The sequence below is a fragment of the Pelophylax lessonae genome (assembly GCF_965119305.1).
Source record: "Pelophylax lessonae genome assembly, chromosome: 2".
NCBI lineage: Eukaryota > Metazoa > Chordata > Amphibia > Anura > Ranidae > Pelophylax > Pelophylax lessonae.
The window spans coordinates 257372828-257394643 of NC_138769.1; the positions used below are offsets into that span (position 1 = coordinate 257372828).

A 21816-nucleotide genomic window follows, 5' to 3' on the forward strand; every position below is an offset into this window, starting at 1 on the left:
CACCCTGTGCACTTTTTGTGTTCCTCACGTTTGTGTGTGTGCACTTTTTTATGCACCGGGTGAAGTCTTTTGAGTGTGTTTCACACGCTACGGGCTTTAAAAAAAAAAAAAAAAACAAAAAAAAAACACCTTGAATAAAAGATGCAGATCAAAGAGTTAAGACGCCACTGGGCGCTGAAAAAGGACCGCCAGTGCAGACAACTGGCCCTTAATCGTGGCCAAGGCCAGACGCTGGTCCACACCAGTTTGTAGGAAGGCTAACACCCTCGCCACCGAGTAAGAACGAGGAGAGAAGCCCCTGGTTTCACACCAGGCAAAATAAGCCTTCCAGGTACGGTAATAGATCTTACCGGACGAGGCTTTCCTAGCCTTAAGCAAAGTAGGAATGACCTCAGATGAGAGACCCCTGTCTCTCAGGACCTGGCTTTCAACAGCCATGCCATTAAAGCCAGCGACTGTAAAGCAGGATGGAAGATGGGTCCCTGAGAAAGTAGATTGTCTCGTAACGGTAGCCGCCACGGAGGCTCGATGTCCGCGTACCAGGACCGGCGTGGCCAGTCCGGGGCCACCAGAGTCACCAACTTTGGTTCCGAGACCAACCTGCGCAGGAACCTGGACAACAACTGAATCGGGGGAAAGGCATATATCAGACGATACCGTTGCCAAGGCACCACCAGCGCATCCGAGGCGTCTGCCAGAGGATCGCGCGTTCTTGCCACAAACCTTCCCACCTTGTTGTTTAGCTGGGACGCGAACAGATCCACATCCGGGGATCCCCATTTCACACACAGCATTTGAAACACCTCCGGGTGTAGGGACCATCCCCCCTGGTCCAGGGTTTGGCGGCTCAGATAATCGGCCTGCCAGTTCTCCACACCCGGAATGTGAACTGCCGAAATCACCGGGACGTGAGTCTCGGCCCAAGACAGAATACTGGTCCCCTCCTGGGCCGCCCGGGCACTCCTGGTGCCCCCTTGGTGATTGATGTAAGCCACCGCAGTGGCATTGTCCGTCTGCACCCGTACAGGGCAGCCCTGAAGACGATCCGACCAACGGAGCAGGCACAGCCTGATCGCTCTCAATTCCAAGATGTTTATCGGTAAGGACGATTCCTCCACCGACCAAGTGCCCTGGGCAGACAGGTTGCCCAGGACTTCACCCCAGCCCCACAGGCTGGCATCCGTGGTAATCACTGTCCACAGTAACGGCCGGAAGGATTTTCCCTCCGCCACGGCCGGGGACTGGAGCCACCACAGAAGATCCAATCTGGTTTGGAGACTCAGAGACACCCTCAGGTCCAATGACTGAGGAAGCCTGTCCCATCTGGCCAGTATCTCCGCTTGGAGAGACCGCATGTGAAACTGTGCAAATGGTATCGCCTCGAAGGCCGACACCATCAACCCCAGGGACCGCATACAGGTCCTGAGTGACGAGGATTGCTTGTCCCTTAGGGACCTGACCTCGTTCTGCAGGGTCCGGAGCTTGACCTCCGACAGAAATACCTTTGCTTGGGCAGAGTCCAAGACCATTCCCAGGTAAGGGAGACGAACCGAAGGGGACAAGGTCGACTTCTGAACGTTGATGGTCCATCCGAACTCCTGGAGCGTCTGAACTGTAGTGGACAGATCACGCAGCAGGCTCTGACTGGCACTCGCTCTTAACAGGTGATCGTCCAGATATCCCAAGACCGCAATGCCCTGGGCCCGTAACAGGCCCAGAACAGGAGCCAGCACTTTGGTAAACACCCTTGGAGCCAAAGCGAGACCGAAAGGTAACACCACGAACTGATAGTGTTCCTCTGATGACCCTCGAATATGGGGATGTGTAAATACGCATCCTTCAGGTCAATAGAGGCCAGGAAATCTCCTAGACTCAGGGAGGCCACCACCGAGCGGAGCGATTCCATGCAGAATTTTTGAACGCGCACAAAGCGGTTCAGAGCTTTTAAGTCCAGAATCGGACGCACCTTGCCCTCCTTTCTGGGCACAGTGAACAGATTCGGAGACGCAAAGGGGTAAAGGAGTTGAAACCTTCTCTGCACCACAAATGTGCGTTTCAAGTTGCGCCATTGTTCATTCACAGTGGCGTGAAACTCAGCGGTGCAAGGAAATACCTGCACCGCCTTACGGGATCTGTGGGTACCGAAAGAGAACACTATTCCCGGAGGAGTGGGCTCATCCTCTAAATGTAGTGTTCCCTTAGTGGCAAGGAGCAGCGCATCCATAGCTGCACGGTCTCCAGCCGTCCCGGGGGGGGAAATCATCCACCCCCGCAACCTCCGCCTTCCCTTCAGACTGGGAAGACGAGACCCCTCAAGGGGCACGCTACCTACGGCAACCATGTCAGACTCAGAAGAAAAAGAGAGCCTAGACCTTTTTCTATTGTCCCGTTCAGTCATCAAAAGATCCACTTTGGACGCTAAAGTCGCAAGTGCAGCAGTCAGAGTAGTCAGAGCAGAAGATTCAGAGGACCCTGAATCATCCACCAAGGCTGGGGGAAATTTGCTGTCCTGGGACTCCATGGAAAAAACTTTATTTTTTTTTTTAAAAAAAGGTACTGACCCTTTAAGCGCACCACGATCCCCCGCAGTGCACCGCTATAAAGGACTGAGCAAGCAGACCCCTAAGTAGCAATAAGCTGACAGCTGGAAGTATTCCCCACAAAAAAGGACAGCAGACAAACCCCACAAGTGTTACCACATGCAGGCAATCTCCTCTGTACAGAAAAAGGAAGTGATGTCCCCACCAGAGACTGAACTATGACTTCAGGCCAAGGAAAAATGGTTGCCCATAGAAAGTAATGGGAGGCTCCGGGAAAATGGCCGCCATGTGCTCTGAAAAGAACACATTGCCACACACAAGATGGCGCCGCAAGGCGCCAAAACACACTACATACACTGCTGTATAAGCGCCCACAGTAAAGCCAGCATGCTGCCCACACCTAAAATGGCGGACCAGCGGTTTTTAACCCCGCAGCGGTCGCCGCACGTGCCTGCACGCCCAAAACACCACAAGTGACATAGGAGAGGGACCCCCACAAAACCCACATAGCATAACAGCTGTGAGAGAGCCCCGCAGGGACCGGGATCAGGGAGCCCAAAAACGCACAGACATGAGGGGATAACACAGACACCCAGGACTGCCAGCCCCAGACAGAGGCCCCACACAGAGTGTACTTACCGTACCCGATAGCGTGGGGTGCCTCTCATCGACGGGAAACCTCCCTCAGATGGGGGGGGTCCTGTCAGCCAAAAACGCAGGACGCCAGCAGAGCACGGGAACCGTGGGGGGACATCCAGGCGAGGTAGCCACCTCGCAGGCTTGCATCCCTGAGGACAGGGATGGGTCGTTTGCGAGTCCGGGGCGAACACATGCCTGCTAAACGCTCTATGGCGGGCTGGGATTCCATAAGGCCCTCTGTCCTGGGATACCAGGACGACCAGTGCGACTCCCAGCTCCGCTACACTGTCATTATCTTGAAGAAGTGACTAACTAAACGCTGGTAAAATAAACAGCTAGTAGTACAAAGAAAAACACATTTTAAGAAATAAAATCATAAATCAGAAGAAAAGGGCTGAGACTGTAGCCCCAGCACAGCTTATCTCACTCCTAACTAGGCAGAAGACAAACTGAGTTGGGATGGCTGATAGCAGGGGGGTATTGGACCAGTGGGACAGCTCCCATAGGTGTGTCTATGTAGATGACTTTGTTTTTAACAAGTCTTATGCCTAGCTTGCTCCTATGGATAAGAGGTCAATACCCATTGGTGAAGACTGTATGAGTGGGCGGCGACTGTCAGAGGACGCAAGAGAAATTCTGATTTAAACTTGTAAACAAAAAGTGCCAGAAAAAGCCTGGTCTTAAAGTGGTTAAGTCTAGGTTCACATCTGTGCGGGCTGCGCTTGAAGCGTTTTTCAGGCATGTTTCATTCAGATGAAAATCAGAAACAACCTTAGGAAGAAACGACTGATAACCTCTGTGTATCACCAGATAAGGTGAGCGGCAGGAGAACGCCGCCAGTTCAGATACTCTACGAGCGGAAGTGATAGCCACAAAGAAGGCAACCTTCTGGGACAATGAAAGCAGAGAAATCTCCCGAATGTTCTCTAAAGGAGACTTTTGAAGAACAGATAATACCAGATTGAGGTCCATGGAGGTAGTGGGGACCTTCTCGGAGGAGCAATATGGTGCACTCCCTGTATAAAAGTATGAATCAAAGCACGCGTAGCTAATGGGCGTTGGAAATATATATAAAAAAAAACAACCCTTGGCCTTTGATTGTGCCCAAAGCCAACCACTGTTCACCATAATAGCTAAGACCGAAGTCCCAGCAGGAAGCTAGGTCCCGTTCCTTAAACTATGCATAAACAAACTGTTTGATGATAGCCTGCAGGAGCAGCCCCCATAGGTGTGGTTAAGCATTTTTCCTGCCTAGTGCCTATTCCAGATACGAGGAGCATAACCCTATAGTCTCTGACTAGATGGAGCTGCGTCTGTCGGTAAACGATAAAGAAAGTAAATAAATAAATTGAGAAACACCCCCCCCCCCCCCCAGATTCATACAGGACCCGCAGTTGAAGCCCCTACGCCAAGATTTTAGGCGTGGGGTTCCCCCCCAAAATCCATACCAGACCCTTACTAAAGCATACAGCCTGGCAGGTCAGGAAAGGGAGGAGACAAGTGAGCGAGCACGCTGCTTTGGGGCGGGGGCAAGAGACAATGCTTTCTGGGTGAGGTCCCCAGATAGGCATGCCCCATGGCTATATAAGAACTTGCAGACACCAGGGCTGACACAACGGAGGTAACCAGCGTTAGGAGGACCAATTTTATTTTTTTATTTTTAGCGGGTTGGCAGCGGTGGAGGGAGAATACATCGGAGGAAGGAGAAGACATCGGTGGAGGGAGACTCATTCACATGGGGGGGGGGGGAGGGATCCAGGGGTCCCCTTGGTATGGTTCAGGAGGGGGGGTGGGGTTTTGCCCGCAATTCTTTTTTTACATTCGTCAGCGGGAACCCTGTTGACAGCTGATAAATCAATGGTTTAGGACACAGCGGTCTGCTTCCCGGCCCACACCTTAGCAACCAGCTATATAAAGTGATTTTAAAGAGAAAAAAAACACACAAAACGCGTCTAAATTTACCTCACAACACAACACTTGCATTTCTGGTGCGGCTCTATTACAGTCTATTACATGCAAAACGCAGGTGAAAAAAAACCCCAACCTTTCCAAAAACGCACCAGCTGCAAAACCAGAGATGTGAACGTGTACCACAAGAAACCATGTAAAATGGACTGTAGTGCGTTTCTGCAAACATCAACTAAAAAAACCTATGTGTGTGAACGTAGAGTAAATGACCTGTATATTACAAAAAGGTCATAAATGCTTTTTCCCCCCTTCTATCCCCTTCCCCTTCTATTGAGGTTAAATAGCACCATCCTCTCTTTTCAACTTCTCCTCTCCTCCTGAGTTGCATCACTCAGAAAGAAGCATATTGAAAACATAAAATCATATACACCCACATGAAATCATGCACTATGACCCTTCCATATAAAATCCACCAGGTACCAGTGTATTCTCTTAACCTATATAAAATATATATATGTAAAATTTCCAAATGGCCTAAGACGAACCCAGAGATGCACAGATATAGGCAGAAAGTATCATATCCACCCACCCACAGGGATGTATTAGACTCTGTCCACACTAGCGCGACTTGTCAGGAGACTTGTCAGCCTGACAAGTCGCGCTCCCTCACGGTCCATTGACCGTTACAGGACCCGTTCTAATAGGAGCGACACAAGTCGCTCCGACCTAGAAAAAGGGTCCTGTACTACTTCGGGGCGACCTCAGAGCGACTAGCATAGACTTCCATTATGTGAAGTCCCTGCAAGTCGCTCCGAAGCCGTGGTGCATGGCAATGCACAAGTCGCCCCCGAAGTAGTACAGAGTCGTGTCGCCTTAGTGTGAACCGACTCTTACTGTCTATTTTTTTTTTTTATTTTATTAAACAATGGGCATTCAGACTTCACATATGAAAGGGCCCTTTGAAACTGGCCGCAAAAAAAAAAGTATAAAGCAAAGCAGCTACAGCCAATCAAGTGTTCTGAAAAAAACATTTTTTGAGAGCATTTCTAAAGTGTTCCTATTAATAACAAATCAGTTTTAAGACTTACCCTTCATTACATGTATAGATCACTCTAGATCCAAATAAGAAGTCTGTAGCCTCCATTTCTCCATTTTCCACTTCTCCAGGATTTCCACATGATCTGCCTGCCAGAAAAATATATAAATTCAAACACTACTGTGAAAATCAATGAATATTGTCCAACTGTTCAGTCAGAATACTGCAATTAAAAGAGTATTTTGCTAGCTGTTCATGGCATTTTTACAAAGCAGAAAAGCATATAAGAAAAAGATATACTTACGCTTACAGAATACTTCAGGAATAGACCAAGTATAGTCCTCTAAGCAGGTTAATGACATCTTTTTGCCAGGAACCCGTATATAGCCTGGCCTACAAACATAGGACACTGTTGCATTCGGAAGAAAGATATTCTGATTAAGAACACTTGGTTTAGGCTCTGCATACTGGATTCGATCCGGGAGACCACAAGCTCCTAAACAAAAGACAAACAGATGACATGAGACACTAACCACTTGTTCAACTATTAGCCTGTATTCATACCTGAGTAGAGAGTGTAATGGGAGCGTATTCCTGGTGGATTTCCAAGATTTTATTCAGTCAATTTACAGGAGTTTTACAAGCAGTTTTTGCATGTGTATCAAAGCTCAAGAGTTTATTTCCTGGGCTGGGCAATGTGAGGAGAGCAGTTCTATAGGAGGAGAGGAGTTCTTCAGGCATAAAAAAATGCACAAAAATATGCATAATATGTAACGTAAATTACAAGATAGCAAGGCATCAGGGGAATATAAGAACCCTAAACTTCAGAAGGGCAAACTTTCCAAAACTTTGCTCAATGATAGAGAAAATAAACTGGGACCAAACCCTAGGAACACTGACCACGGAGGAAAATTCGAAATGCTTTAGGAACATATTAAAACAAAAGCATCTCACAGTGCATTCCTATGGGAAACAAATTTAGAAGAGCCAAGGTCAAACCAGGGTGGCTAAACCATAATGTAAAAAAAACGTATTAGGGAAAAAAAAATTGGCCTTTAAGAGATATATATCGGAGGGTCTTTATCGGCTTACACCAATACAAGGAATCGAATAAGAAATGTAAATACGAAATCAAGAAGGCTAAAATCGACTTTCAGAGACATATAGCAGGGGTAAGTAAAAGGAACCCTAAGAAATTCTTTAAATATATCAACAGCAAAAAAACGAGGTCAGAGCATGTTGCACACATAATTAACAATGATGGGAGGATGGTTGCAGAGGACACAGAGAAGGCGACTGTGTTAAATGCTTTCTTCTCCTCAGTCTTTACACAGGAAAAGGAGGGGTATACTGACCATGACTATATGGTTAGCAGTACTTCACAGGACTTGCCGCCATGGAGGGTGAAATCATGAAAAGGCTTGAGAACATTAACACAAATAAATCAGCAGGACCGTGCATCCGAGAGTACTCAAAGAACTCAGTAAGGTTTTATCTAGACCACTGTTTCTGATCTTTGCAGATAGTATTTTGACAGAAAATGTACCAGGTGACTGCAGAAAAGCTAACATGATACCAATATTCAAAAAAGGGCAGAGGCATATCCCGGGCAATTATAGGCCGGTCAGCCTGACGTCAATAGTATGTAAATTACTAGAAGGGATGATAAGGGACTATATCCAAGAATTTGCTAAAGTCAACAGTATCATCAGCAGTAATTAGCCCGGGTTTTCAAAAGGAAGTTCTTGTCAGACCAATCTGTTAACATTCTACGAGGAGGTGAGCTGTGAGCTAGATAGGGGGAGACCTGTGGATGTGGTGTATCTGGATTTTGCTAAGGCATTCGATATAGTCCCCCACAAACGATTAATTTACAAAATAAGGTCTGCAGGCTTAGACCACACGTTTTAAAAGACTCTCGGACATACATCTCCAAGATCAAAACATTCAGAGGTTTGGGAAAAGAATACATCCACATATACCTACACAGGTTGAATTGGATGGAATATTGTCTTTATTCAACCTCAACTACTATGTAACTATAACACCTGTTTATAGAGGCTGCCAATGAAGTCTATGGACCAAAAATACCTCAATACGCTAAAAGAAATCTCATATACTTTTCTGAGTGTTGAGCATAGGCTGACAGAGTACAAGTGTTAAACGGGGCCATTAGAAAGCAAGGGGATTCTGGATGTTGAGGAGTGTAGTCAGGCGTAAAGAAATAAGCAGGAAAACGTGTGAATGGGGAATAACAGTCATATTTAGCAGTAAGTCCTCTTTCTTATTGTTTTTGATTGCATTATTACCCTCTTGTTTTTTTAACCACTTCCATACCGCTGAGGATTTCAGTGGAAATATCTGAATGATGCTAGCAGCTACAGGCATCATTTGGGTATCTTTTTTCTGCCAGTGATTCCCTGCACAGTAAAAACAATCATACCAGCTCTTTAACCACTTGATTGTTTTTACAAGCAGCGGCAGGGGACATTCCCCCCTGCCCCCCCAACTCCCGCCACCCTCCGGTGCTTCTACCAGCTCGCTCGTGCAATCAGCCTTTGGGAGAACGAATCTGCCAACAGTGGAAGTTTACCATAGAGCTGACCGAGGACCAAATGGTCCCCAGTCAGGTCTATGACTTACCGAGGCTGTGGCGCAACCTTATGGATGTCACGTCCAGCCCTGGCAGTTGTAAACACTGCCATGTGTTCAGCTGGAAAGGCTTGAGATCTTTTTTTTTTTTTTTTAATCTCAGGCTTTTCAGCTAAGAGAGATGTGGGGTATTATAAACCCCAGATCTCTCCAAAAAGGGGAGTTGCCATGTCCGATTCCTATATAAGAAAGGAATAAAAGTGGTATATATAAAAAAAAAAAAAGGGCCCAGTCCCCTTGTGCTTGCACGCAGAAGCGAATGCATACATAGGATGTGTCCGCATATGTAAACGGCATTTAAACCACACATGTGAGGATATTACCGCGAACACTAGGGTGAGAGCAATAATTCTAGTGCAAGACCTCCTCTGTAACTCTAAACTGGTAACCTATAAACAATTTGAAAGCAAAACCTAAGGAGATTTTTTAGTACCAAAGTTTGGCACCATTCCACGAGCGTGCACAATTTTTATGCATGACATATTAGGTATCTATTTACTCGGCGTAACATCATCTTTCACATTACATAAAAAAATCGGGCGACTTTATTGTTTTTTTTTTTTCCAATTCATGAAAGGGTTTTTTTTTTTTTTTTCCAAAAGAAAATTACATTGACTGCTAAAAAAAAAAAAAAAAAAAAAATTTATATATATTTTATATATATATATATATATATATATATATGCACACACACACACACACACACACACACACACACACACACATATATATATATGTATATATATATATAATGTTTGGGGGTTCTGAGTAATTTTCTAGCACAATAATAATGATTTTTACATGTAGAAGAGGAATGCAGGAATTGGCCCGGTATGGAAGCGGTTAAACTTGCCTTTTCTAATTATACAATTATTTCATTTTGGTAGGATTTTCAAATGTTCCTTCGGTCACATGTTCAAACTGTACTCAATCCTATGAGATTAGATTTACAATACCAAGAAAAAAAAAAACTCTGATATAATTCCAACAGATCCTGGTTTTAACCACTTGCCGACCGCCACAAGTACATATACTGCAGCGGTCAGCCCCGGCCAGGCAAAGTGACATATCGGTACGTCACTAGCCATCGCCGATCTGGCGCGCGCGCTCCCGAGGTCCCGCGATGGCTTGATTGGGTTCAGAACTGATCAGTCATCAGGTCCAGGCCAATCATTTTTGGCCTGGACCTGTTGATCGGTCCTGCCCAATCAGATCCTGTGCTGAGCCTGTGAAATGTAAACACAGGCTCAGAAAAGATGTGTCCTCCAGTCCCATGATCCTTTTTGGATCCAGCGTGAGAGGAGAGCACATCTAACTGTGAGTAACTGCACAACCACACACTTGTACACTTAAGCCCCATACACACACGCAGATCGTCGTCATACAAATGTTCGTCTTTTCTCCCCGGGATGTCGGTGTCTGTTGAAAAGTGCAAAGACAGCACAAGGACAGCACAAGAATTTTGTCCGCAGACTTCAGCTGACTGCAGAAGTGATGTCATGTAATGGTTAACTTTCCCTGTGTTTTTTATTTTCTGAGCATGCCCAGTCTTGCAAATCTGCGTTCTGTCGGCTGATTTCTGTACTGACAGGCAAACAATTGTCCGTTCTGGTGTCCGCAGACAAAAATTTTCATGTTTGCAAGAAAGACTCTTGTCCGCGGATTGTGTGCAGACAGCTGTCGGAGGCACCATACTAACACGCATACAATCGGCAGATCTTTCGTCCGCCGACGTTTGTATGACGACGATCTGCGTGTGTGTATGGGGCTTTAGATAGGCACATTTAACCCCCGATTGCCCCCCCAGTTAACCCCTACACCCCCTGTCACAACACACACACTGTATACAGCATATAGCATTTTCCTATATACCTATATAAGTGTGATTTGTGACCAGGTGTAGCGCTTGCAACCCCCCCCTTTTTCACCTAAAATACCCCCACCCCCCAAAAAAGATTTAACCCCCTGATCCCCCCAGTTAACCCCTTCCCCCCTGTCACATTGCACACTAATACAAAGGTAATATACTGTGTTTTTGCATTTTGTATTTGTGCGATTGTGACTTGACTTAGCGCTAGCGACTTCGTTTCTGTCCCAAAGGAGGTTTAGGGTCTCTGCCACCCCCCCAATAAAGATTTAACCCCCTGATCCCCCCCTGATCACCCCTACACCCCCTGACACAACAAACAATGTATACAGTATATAGCATTCTCCTATATACCTGAATAAGTGTGATTTGTGACCAGGTGTAGCGCTTGCGACCCCCCCTTTTTCACTTAAAATACCCGCCACCCCCCAAAAAAGATTTAACCCCCTGATCACCCCCAGTTAACCCCTTCCCCCCCTGTCACATTGCACCCTAATACAAACGTAATATACTGTTTTTCTATATTTTGTATTAGTGTGTTTGTGACCTGAATTAGCGCTAGCAAGTTAGTTTCTGTCCCAAGGAGGTTTAGGGTCCCCGCCAACCCCCCAATAAAGATTTAACCCCCTGATCCCCCCTACACCCCCTGTCACAACACACACTGTATACAGTATATAGCATTTTCTATATACCCGTATAAGTGTGACTTGTGACCAGGTTTAGCGCTTGTGGTCGTTCCTTTTATCCTTAGGATACCCGCCACCCCCTCCCAATAAAGATTTAACCCCCTGATCACATAAAGTTAACCCCTTCCCCCCTGTCACATTGCACACTAATACACACGTAATATTGTGTTTTTACTGTATTTTGTATTAGTGTGATTGTGACTTGAGGTTGCGCTAGCGAGTTAGATTCTATCCCAAGGTTTAGGGTCCCCGCCACCCCCAATAAAGATTTAACCCCCTGACCCCCCCTGATCACCCCAGTTAACCCCTTTATTGCCCTGTCACAGTGTCACTTTTATAGTGTACAGTTTTTTTTTCTGATCACTATTATTAGTGACAGGTGACATTAGCTAGTGTTAGTGTCAGTCTAAAAAAGCACAGATCCCCGGCGCATAGTTAGAAAACTGAATTTTTGTAAAATCTTACCTGTAAAATTCCTTTCTCTGAGTCCTCCGACAGTCGCCGCCTCTTCATATTCGTCACAATGGGGTAATTGACCTTTGCTCCGTAGGAGTAGCTAGGCAACAGAATATGTCAATATTAAAGCTTTTAACATATCCCACCCCCAGGGGGTGGTCCCCTCAGTCAATACCCTCCTACTTCCTGTAACCATACCTCAGTTTCAGTAGAATAGCAGTAGAGTATATAACCAAACCCCAAAAGAGGGGCGGGGGCGGCGACTGTCGGAGGACTCAGAGAAAGGAATTTTACAGGTAAGATTTTACAAAAATTCCGTTTTCTCTTACGTCCTCCGACAGTCGCCGCCTCTTCATATTCGTCACAATGGGGACGTCCCAAAGCAGTACAAACATGAGGGGTGGGAAACACAGCCGCGCCTAAGGCAACGCAGTCTCCACAGCAGAAACAAAGGAACCTTATCAAAGGAAGGAAACCAGCTGGGTAGCATGAAAAAAACTTGCTCAACAGGAGCAACAACCCAGGAAAAAACAAATAACCTAGGGATAAACGACATCCCAAACAGCCAAGGGCCCAAAAACAAGGGACCCTAAGGTACCGCCGCACTAAGAACCTTGCGTCCAAAAGGAAGCATCTGCCGATGCCTGAACATCCACCTTGTAGAACTTCGAGAAGGTGCGAACGGACGACCAAGTCGCCGTCTTACACACCTGGGCCACAGAAGTCCGATGATGACAGGCCCAAGACGTACTCAGAGATCTGGCAGAGTGCGCCTTCACAGGCATGGGGGGAAATTTCCCCTTCAGAGCATAGGCCTGTTCAATGGTCTGTCTGATCCATTCGGCGATGGCAGATGCCGACGCCGCCATGCCCTTCCGAGGACCCAGAAACCTGGCCCTTGATTGTAGCCAACGCCAAACGCTGGGCCACACCCGTTTGAAGGAAAGGCAACACCCTAGACACCGAGTATGAGCGAGGGGGATACCCCCTGGACTCACACCAGGCAAAATAGACCTTCCAAGTACGGTAGTAGACTTTCCCCGAGGAAGACTTCCTCGCGTTGATCAAAGTGGGAATGACCTCAGGGGATAGACCCCTATCCTTTAGGACCTCGGTTTCAACAGCCAGGCCGTCAAAGCCAGCGACTGTAAAGCAGGATGAAAAAATCGGTCCTTGAGACAGAAGAGCTTCTCGAAGAGGCAGATGCCACGGAGCGTCGATCGCCAGATTCACGAGGTCTGCGTACCAGGACCGGCGAGGCCAGTCCAGTGCCACTAGAATCACCGTGTGCGGTTCCGAGGTCAACCTGCGAAGGAACCTGGACAGCAGTTGAAACGGTGGAAATGCATACATCAGCCGACACTGATGCCACGGAGTTACCAACGCATCTGACGCGTCTGCCCGAGGATCGCGCGTCCTTGCCACGAACCTTTCCACCTTGTTGTTCAGACGAGGCGCGAACAGGTCTACCTCCGGAAGACCCCACTGCGCGCACAACATCTGGAAGACATCCGGGTGGAGGGACCATTCTCCCTGGTCCAAAGTCTGGCGACTCAGATAATCCGCCTTCCAGTTCTCCACCCCCGGAATGTGAACCGCCGTTATCGCCGGGACGTGCGTCTCGGCCCAAGACAGAATGTCGGCCACCACCAGAGCCGCTCAGGCACTCCTGGTGCCCCCGTGGTGGTCGATGTATGCCACCGCCGTGGCATTGTCCGTCTGCACCTGAACCGGACGGCCCTGCAGCCTGACCGTCCAACGTCGAAGGCAGAGATTTATCGCTCGCAATTCCAGAATGTTGATCGGAAGAGAGGATTCCTCCTCCGACCAAGTTCCCTGGGCGGACAGAACGCCCAGAACACCACCCCAGCCCGACAGGCTGGCATCCGTGGTGATCACCGTCCAGGAGAAAAGGACGAAAAGACTTGCCCCCCCGACACCGCCGGGGACTGTAGACACCACAGAAGATCCCTTCTGGTACGATGACTCAACGAAATCTGGAGATCCAGAGATTGCAGTCGCCCGTCACACCTGGACAGGATCTCCGCTTGGAGACCCTGCGTGTGAAATTGGGCGAAGGGAATCGCCTCGAAAGCCGAGACCATCAATCCCAAACACCTCATACACGTCCGGAAAGGACGAGCACTGATTGTCCCTGAGGGACCTGACTTCTTCCTGAAGTGTCCTGAGCTTATCGTCCGGTAGGAAGACCTTCGCCTGGACCGAGTCCAGGATCATTCCCAGGTAGGGAAGACGAACCGACAGGCACAGCGTTGATTTTGGAAGGTTTATCGTCCAACCAAACTCCTGTAGAGTTTGCATTGTGACGGACAGGTCCGTCACCAGACCCTGACTGGTCGCAGACCGATCCAGAATGTCATCCGGATACCCCAGGACAGAGATGCCCTGGGCTCACAACAAAGCCAGAACAGGTGCAAGCACCTTGGTGAACACCCGCTGAGCCGAAGCGAGACCAAAGGGTAACGCCACGAACTGGCAATGATCCTTCGCAATGGCGAATCGAAGGTACCTCTGGTGACCCTCGAAAATGGGGATGTGAAGATACGCATCCTTCAAATCGATGGAGGCCATAAATTCCCCCGGAACCAGGACAGCCACCACCGACCGCAGGGATTCCATGCGGAAACTCGCGAACCCGCACAAAGCGGTCCAGAGCTTTTAAGTCCAGAATCGGACGTACCTTGCCCTCTTTCCCGGCACATTGAACAGACCTGAATAGAACCCCTAAAATCTGTCCCGATGAGGCACCGGAACCACCACTCCCTGAGCCCGCAGGTCCCGCACCGCCAGGTGCAGATCCCGCAAACGCTCCGGAGACAGTTGAAGATTTAAGGGAAAAAATCTGCACGCCGGCCGGGAGAGAAACCCGATCTCTGCTTACCTGTCCACGGCTTCCTTAGGGAGCCTTGACCTTTGAAGGGTTTGCCCTTATAGTGTGACCGAAAGGCACGAAAGGACCCCTGAGAGGGTCTAAAGAAGCATGCTTCGTACCATGAGCAACCTTAGCCTTGCGGGATTGGGGCAAGAGCGTGCTCTTACCCCCCGTGATCCCCTTTACCAGCGCATCCAAGGGTTCGCCAAAAAGGCAAGATCCCGTATAGGGTAGATTAGCTAAAGTTTTGTGAGAAGCCTGGTCCACAGACCAACATTTCAGCCAAATCAGGCGGCGTGTCAACACCGCCACGCTGTGCACACGTGCAGCCAAAAGGGACTATATCTAAGTCCGCATCACACAAATACATGACACCCCGATGGATTTGATCCACCATAGCCAACATCGCCGGAGGGGCAGAGTCAGCCACCAGGACGCGCCTGAGCACCCGTGTCCAATCCGCGACAGCCTGAGCTGCCATAAGTGAAGCAAAAATAGCTTTCAGCATGGAACCGGTAACCGAGTAAGTATGGCGTGCAAGAGACTCCAGCCTCCTGTCCGTGGCATCCCGGAACACCGGGGTATCCTCCGCCGGAATCGCAGTAGATTTATTCAAAACTGCCACCGCGTGATCCACCGGAGGTGGCACACACCAACGTTCATCAGAAGCGGGTGTGAAAGGATAACGTAGCTTGAACCCACTTGGCACAGCAAAAAGCTTCCGTATATTGCGCCATTGTTCCCTAACAGCGTGCTGAAAATCCTCAGTGCAAGGAAAAACCTGCGATGAATTGCGTCTCCGCTGCGTCCCATAAGAGGCAAGGACGGCAGGAGGACATGGTTCATCCTGCAAATGCAGTGTTTGTTTGATAGAAGCAACCAATTCATCCATGAGTGCAAGCTCTTCAGACGAGCCAGGGGGGGAATTATCAACCCCTTCAACTTCTCCCTCCACTTCAGACCCCACAAGGTCCAGGGACGAGCGGGCCCCCGATAAGGTGACCCCAGCCATAGCAGCCCCATCACCATCGCCCTCTGAATCAGAGGAAATTGAAACTCTGGGCCGTTTTGTGGATTGAGCAGCCACAAGCATCTGCACCTGAGCAGCTAAGTAAGCCACGACAGTAGCCAAATCACCCCCCGCGGGGGGAGCAGCAGCAGTCCCTTGGCCCCCCACTAAGTGGGGGGAAATTTGCTTTTCTGAGAATCCATGCCCCCAAAAGTGTGTAGGAAAAAAAGGAGTACTGCCTCTTTAAGCTCGCGGCGAGCGGAGCCCACCGCACACACAGCACACACTGACCCCCACAGGGAGAATCACAAAAAACATAGGCAAGGAATACAAGAATAAGGAAGATAAAACCTGGAGAGACCACTCAAGCTGCTGCACCGATCGCTGTTCTCAGGGAAAGGAAGCGATGTAACACAGACCGCTCCTATAAAGCCTATGGGAGGCTCCACAAACATGGCCGCCGGTGAGGGACTTGCAAAGGCAGAGCATGCAGCGCTGACATGTGGCCCGAGCAATCGCCGCCAAAATGGCGGCGATTGGTGCCAAAAACGCCGCTCCCAGCACACAGAAATGGCCCTCATAAGCCTGCAGCTATTAATAAAATGGCGGACCGCAGCAGCAGCCGCCGCATGTTGCACAAAACATGATCCACATCATGCCCTACAACATACAGCATGTCACACAGAGAATCACACAGTTTGTAACACAGAACAGTGTATAACAGCCCCCCTCCTTGCAGCCCACAGCAGCATCAAACCAGACAGGGAGCCCAACAGTGTGAACAGACATGCAGGGTTACACAGTCCCAGACTGACACCCACTAAACAGACAGGTCCCCACACAGAGTACACTTACCTTCTGAATGGCGTGGGGAACCCACACAAGCGATCAAGCCACTGCACATGGGACAGGGAGAGTCGCAGCCAGGACGCAGTAGAACTGCGGTGCGAAACCGCATGGCGTCCTGTGAGGTAGCCACCTCACCACAGCATCCCTGCAACGAACAGGGATGGGTCGTTCACACATGCCAGGAAAAATACCTGACTGAACGCTCGATGGCAGGCAGGGAAGCCACTGGCCCACAACCTGCGACCAGGGGGGCCAGCCCGAGACCCAGCCCGCACGATCCTCTTCACCAGAAGAACTAACTAATGCTGACAAAAGTAACAGCTAAGTAAAGAGAGAGAAAAAAACTCAAATAAAATCAAAAAGAAGATAAAGGCTGAGACAAAATGCCCCAGCACAGAAACAGCCAGCTAACTCCTGAAAGCTAGACAATGAAACTGAGGTATGGTTACAGGAAGTAGGAGGGTATTGACTGAGGGGACCACCCCCTGGGGGTGGGATATGTTAAAAGCTTTAATATTGACATATTCTGTTGCCTAGCTACTCCTACGGAGCAAAGGTCAATTACCCCATTGTGACGAATATCATGAGGCGGCGACTGTCGGAGGACGTAAGAGAAATAACCCCTTGATTACCACACACACACACACACACACACACTTCTATTACTAGTATAGTGTTTGAACAGATCAATATCTGATCAGAACTATACTAGTGCCCCCATAGTTTAGGGTTCCCAAAACGCGGTGTTTGCACGATCAGCACTGATTCCTGCCAGCACCTGCGTTTAAACCTTTCACCCAGGCAAGTGTAGTAATCAATAGATTACTGTCACTTACAAAAAAACACAACACACAAAACCGCTGTGTTAGCAGAGTCAGGTCTGATCCCTGCCAGCATTAGCAGTTTTTTTTGGTAGCGCTTGAAATAGTGCTCAACAACCAGGTGCTTTTATTACTTGTGAGTCGCACTACTGTACCGGTAAATTTAGTTACCAAAATGACCAAACGTTGGTACAGTGGTGAAGAGGCTTATAGTATACTGGCCGTGTCAGATGATAGCGATGGGGAAGCTACAATGACAGAATTGGTGTCAGTAAAAGAACCTGATGACAGCAGCGGCTCCCTGACAGATAGCTCCGATGACGGATGGGTCCCTGTTAGACCCAGGCGTACCCAACCCCATTCTGGAGTTGTTGAGATGCAGGAATCGCAGGGTGCTCGTATGGAGCAGAGTGTGGTTACTAGTGCCGCTCATTTTTCTGGTGACCTGGCAAGCACCAGCGGCCTAGTACACCCTGGACCTACTACACCCAGCACTGCAGTATCACTTGGTGACGTGGCAAGTCCCATAAGTGCAGTTGAAGCTGGTGCGGTGGCTAGCACAAGTAGTGGCCCGCAGCCACCGCGTATTCAAAGACATGCCTGTAGAGCCCATAGTGCCCTCCCTGATGCGCTGGCATATCCAAATTGGCAACCCACTCATTCTACAGCGCCAGTACTTCCCCCATTCATTGCCCAACCTGGAATCCACGTGGAGACAGCTGGTTTTACGCCCCTGAACTTTTTTGAGCTGTTCTTCACGGAAGATCTTTACGGATCTATTGTGGATCAATCAAATTTATACGCACAACAATTTATCGCCGCCAACCCAAATTCGCCCCTTGCCAGACCATTCGGCTGGAAACCTATAACAGTTTCCGATTTTAAAATTTTTCTGGGCCTTTCCCTCCACATGGGCATAACTAAACAGAGTGAACTGCGGCTATATTGGTCCACTAGCCCACTTCACCATATGCGCATGTACTCTGCCTCCATGTCCAGGGCGAGATATGAGCAAATTCTGCAATTTATGCATTTCAGCGACAATGAAATCTGTCATCCTCGGGGAGACCCTGCATATGATCGGCTCCACAAAATTCGGCCCCTCATAGACCACTTCAATCAGCGGTTTGCAGCCTTGTTTACCCCCGAACAAGTTGTCTGCGTTGACGAGTCCCTGATTAAATTTACTGGCCGCCTTGCTATGAAACAGTACCTCCCCAGCAAGCGTGCCAAGTATGGGGTCAAGCTGTATAAACTGTGTGACAGGGCCACAGGCTATACAGTTAGTTTCCGGGCCTATGAGGGAAAAGATAGCTGTGTGGAGCCCCCCAACTGCCCAGACTACATAGGGAGCAGCGGCAAGATAGTTTGGGACTTGGTGTCACCCTTATCCGGAAAGGGGTACCATTTGTACGTGGACAACTTTTACACAAGCGTGCCACTATTTAGTCATCTTTCTGATTTACAAATTGATGCATGTGGCACCGTGCGACCTAATCGCCGGGGGTTCCCCCAACGGCTTGTAAATTCCCGTCTTAGTCGGGGGGCGAGAGCCTCCTTAAAAACGGACAAATTGCTTGCAGTGAAGTGGAGGGATATACGGGATGTTTATGTTCTGTCCTCTCTTCACTAGACACGACGATCTAAATTCCTACGGCAACTGGCGTTATGGAGAAACCCCTCTGTGTCCACGAATATAACCTTAATATGGGAGGGGTGGACCTTAATGACCAGCTTTTGGCGCCGTATTTAGTTGCCCGTAAAGCCAGACGCTGGTACAAAAAAGTGTCTGTTTATTTATACGAATTGGCTATGCTGAACGCCTTTGTCCTATACAGGGCGTCAGGACGAACTGGATCCTTCCAGGAATTCCAGGAAGCGATCATCCTTGCCTACCTGTACCCAGGAGGCATGCCTGCCCAACTTCCCCTTCCAGATGTAGTGAGCCGGCTGTATGAGAGGCATTTTTCACATGTCCTCCCGAGTACCCCTACCCAAAGACGACCCCAAAGAAGATGTCGGGTCTGTAGAAGGCGTGACACCCGCTATTATTGTCCCAAATGTCCTGACCAACCTGGTCTCTGCATCGGGGAATGTTTCGAGCGCTACCATACCCTAGTGGAGTATTAGTGTAAGGTACAGCACGACACAGTGTAGGGCACACAAACACAGGGTCTCGAAAGATGTTGGATGGCCATCGACATAATTCTGATGGTGGTGATTTGTTTTCGGGCTCCCGTACACTGCTAGGCTCCCAAAAAGTCTCACATATGTGGTATCCCTGTACTCAGAAGAAGCAGCAGAATATATTTTGGGGTGTAATTACACATATACCCATGGCATGTGTGAGCAATATATCATTTCAATGACAACATTGTGTAAAACAAAAAAATAATTTTTTTTTTCAGTCATTTTTCAAACACCTGTGACAAAAAAATGAAATATTCAATGAGCTCAACATGCCTCTTAGAACATTCCTTAGGATGTCTACTTTCCAAAAAATGGTAGTTTGGGGGGGTTTTGTACTGCCCTGCCATTTTAGCACTTCATGAAATGATATAGGCACTCAGAAATTAAAGCTGCGTAAATTTCAGTATTTACACCATAGTTTGTAGACGCTATAACTTTTGCGCAAACCAATAAAAATACGCTCATTGAATTTTTTTTTGTCAAAGGCATGTAGCTAAATATATTTTGGCCAAAAAATATGACATAAATTGAGTATATTGGATATTTTTTAAAAGACAAAGTTGAAAATGTAATTTTTTCGCAAAAGTTTCGCTCTTTTTTTATTAATATCGCAAAAAATAAAAAGCGCAGAGGTGATCAAATACCACCAAAAGAAAGCTCTGTTTGTGGGGAAAAAAGGACGTAAATTTAGTTTGGGTACAGCATTGCATGACCGCGCAATTGTCAGTTAAATTCACGAAGTGCCAAGTTGAAAAAAGGGGTCTGGTCAGGAAGGGGGTAAAATCTTCCGGGGCTTAAGTGGTTATTATTTAAATTAGGCATGATACATCCAAAAAAAATAGCAAAACGCAGTTATCGATTTTCAGCCTGTTAATAGTGTCACTGTTTTGCTCACATGTTGGGGCTGATTTACTAAGGGCTCGTTCATACCAGGTGCGTCGAGCTGTGTTGATCAGTGAAATTAACACAGGCCCAATGCAAGGACACATAGAAAACAATGGTTTCTATGTGCCCTGTTCACACCATATAGGTGCTCTGGTGTGCCCTGCATAATATTGCAACAGGTCATCACTTCAATTTTCTCAATCCTGTGAAAAGAAAATCCCTGTTTAATTAATTATTTAATCTGAACATGATTCAAAAATACAAGTTTAGGTTCAGCTTTACAACAAAGCACACTATGCTTTCCCAACCTACCTACCAATAGAGAACTCTGTACCAAAGGGGATGAGTAAAGTTGTTGACATCATGCATCATATGAGTAGCAGACTAAAAGTTGCACAGGTATAAATTTACAATATGTGTGGTCATCTCCTACTCTGTCAGCCATTAGATGATCCCTGAAAACTCTTCTCTTCAGTGAAGCCTATCCCAACTCCACCTAAAATCTGTACTTCTACTTTCCCCATAAGATCATCCCTTACGGGATTGCTTTTTGTACCACTTGCTCCTCCATTTTAGATTTTAAGCTCCCATGAGCTGGGCCCTCCTAACCCTCTTGTTATACCGGTTAGGTCTCCCTTTACTTTGTAAAGAACTGTGAAAACTGTTGACCTTTATAAATCTTTTATACTGGGTACACTTGAGCTTGGGCTTCTTCAAAGTGAGCTTCAGCCTTTTCAGGTACTAAAAGGAAAGGCAAGAAAACGCATAAAAGAAAGCACACATTACGTGCATTTTATAGGGGTTTCAGGCACTCCCATTCAAGTCTATAGGGATTAAAAAACACACAACTCTGCCCTAAAAAAGCTTGTGTTCTTTTTAGAGCTTTGAGCAGCAAGAGGCTCAGGTATGAACAGGCACCACAGGAATCATTAAGAATCCTCATGTCGAACGTTGAAGCCAATCTGGAAAAACGCTTCAAATATTTCAGACATGAACTAAGCCTATAGCTGTAAATATGCTTTACTGTATCTAAAGCAAAAATAAAGTTTTGACTATAAATACACTTTAAAGGGGAGCGGCAGACAAACAAATATGTATATGTGCAAACGTTTTAACCTGCCAGAAGATTTGTCATTCTTTTAAATGTTGCCACCTCTGCCACAGCAGGTAGAGAACACCTATATTTTCTGGTTATGCTTTGCAGCTTCTTGTGTTACCTCTTAAAGCCTGCTCAGTGATAACATTTCAGCATCACCACACTTCAGATTGCTCACCTATTCCCAATTTTATAAAATACTAAATAAAAATAAATACCTATAAACAGACCTTACGATATACACTGAACTTTTAATGACAGAAAACAAGTTTATTTATTATGCTATACA

At 47.5% G+C, this 21816-nt stretch overlaps 1 protein-coding gene across 1 annotated transcript in view; it reads right to left on the reverse strand.

Annotated features, from left to right (window-relative positions):
* Positions 1–21816, reverse strand: part of LOC309546658 (complement decay-accelerating factor-like) — a gene marked incomplete at its 3' end in the record, with an annotated part of 199029 nt that overhangs the window by 98117 nt on the left and 79096 nt on the right. Inside the window, exons 3-4 of the mRNA XM_082246381.1 lie at positions 6424–6619; positions 6176–6268 (exon numbers count right to left, since the gene is read on the reverse strand). Of these exons, the coding sequence (XP_082102507.1) occupies positions 6176–6268; positions 6424–6619 (289 nt within the window). The remainder of the gene's footprint in view (positions 1–6175; positions 6269–6423; positions 6620–21816) is intronic.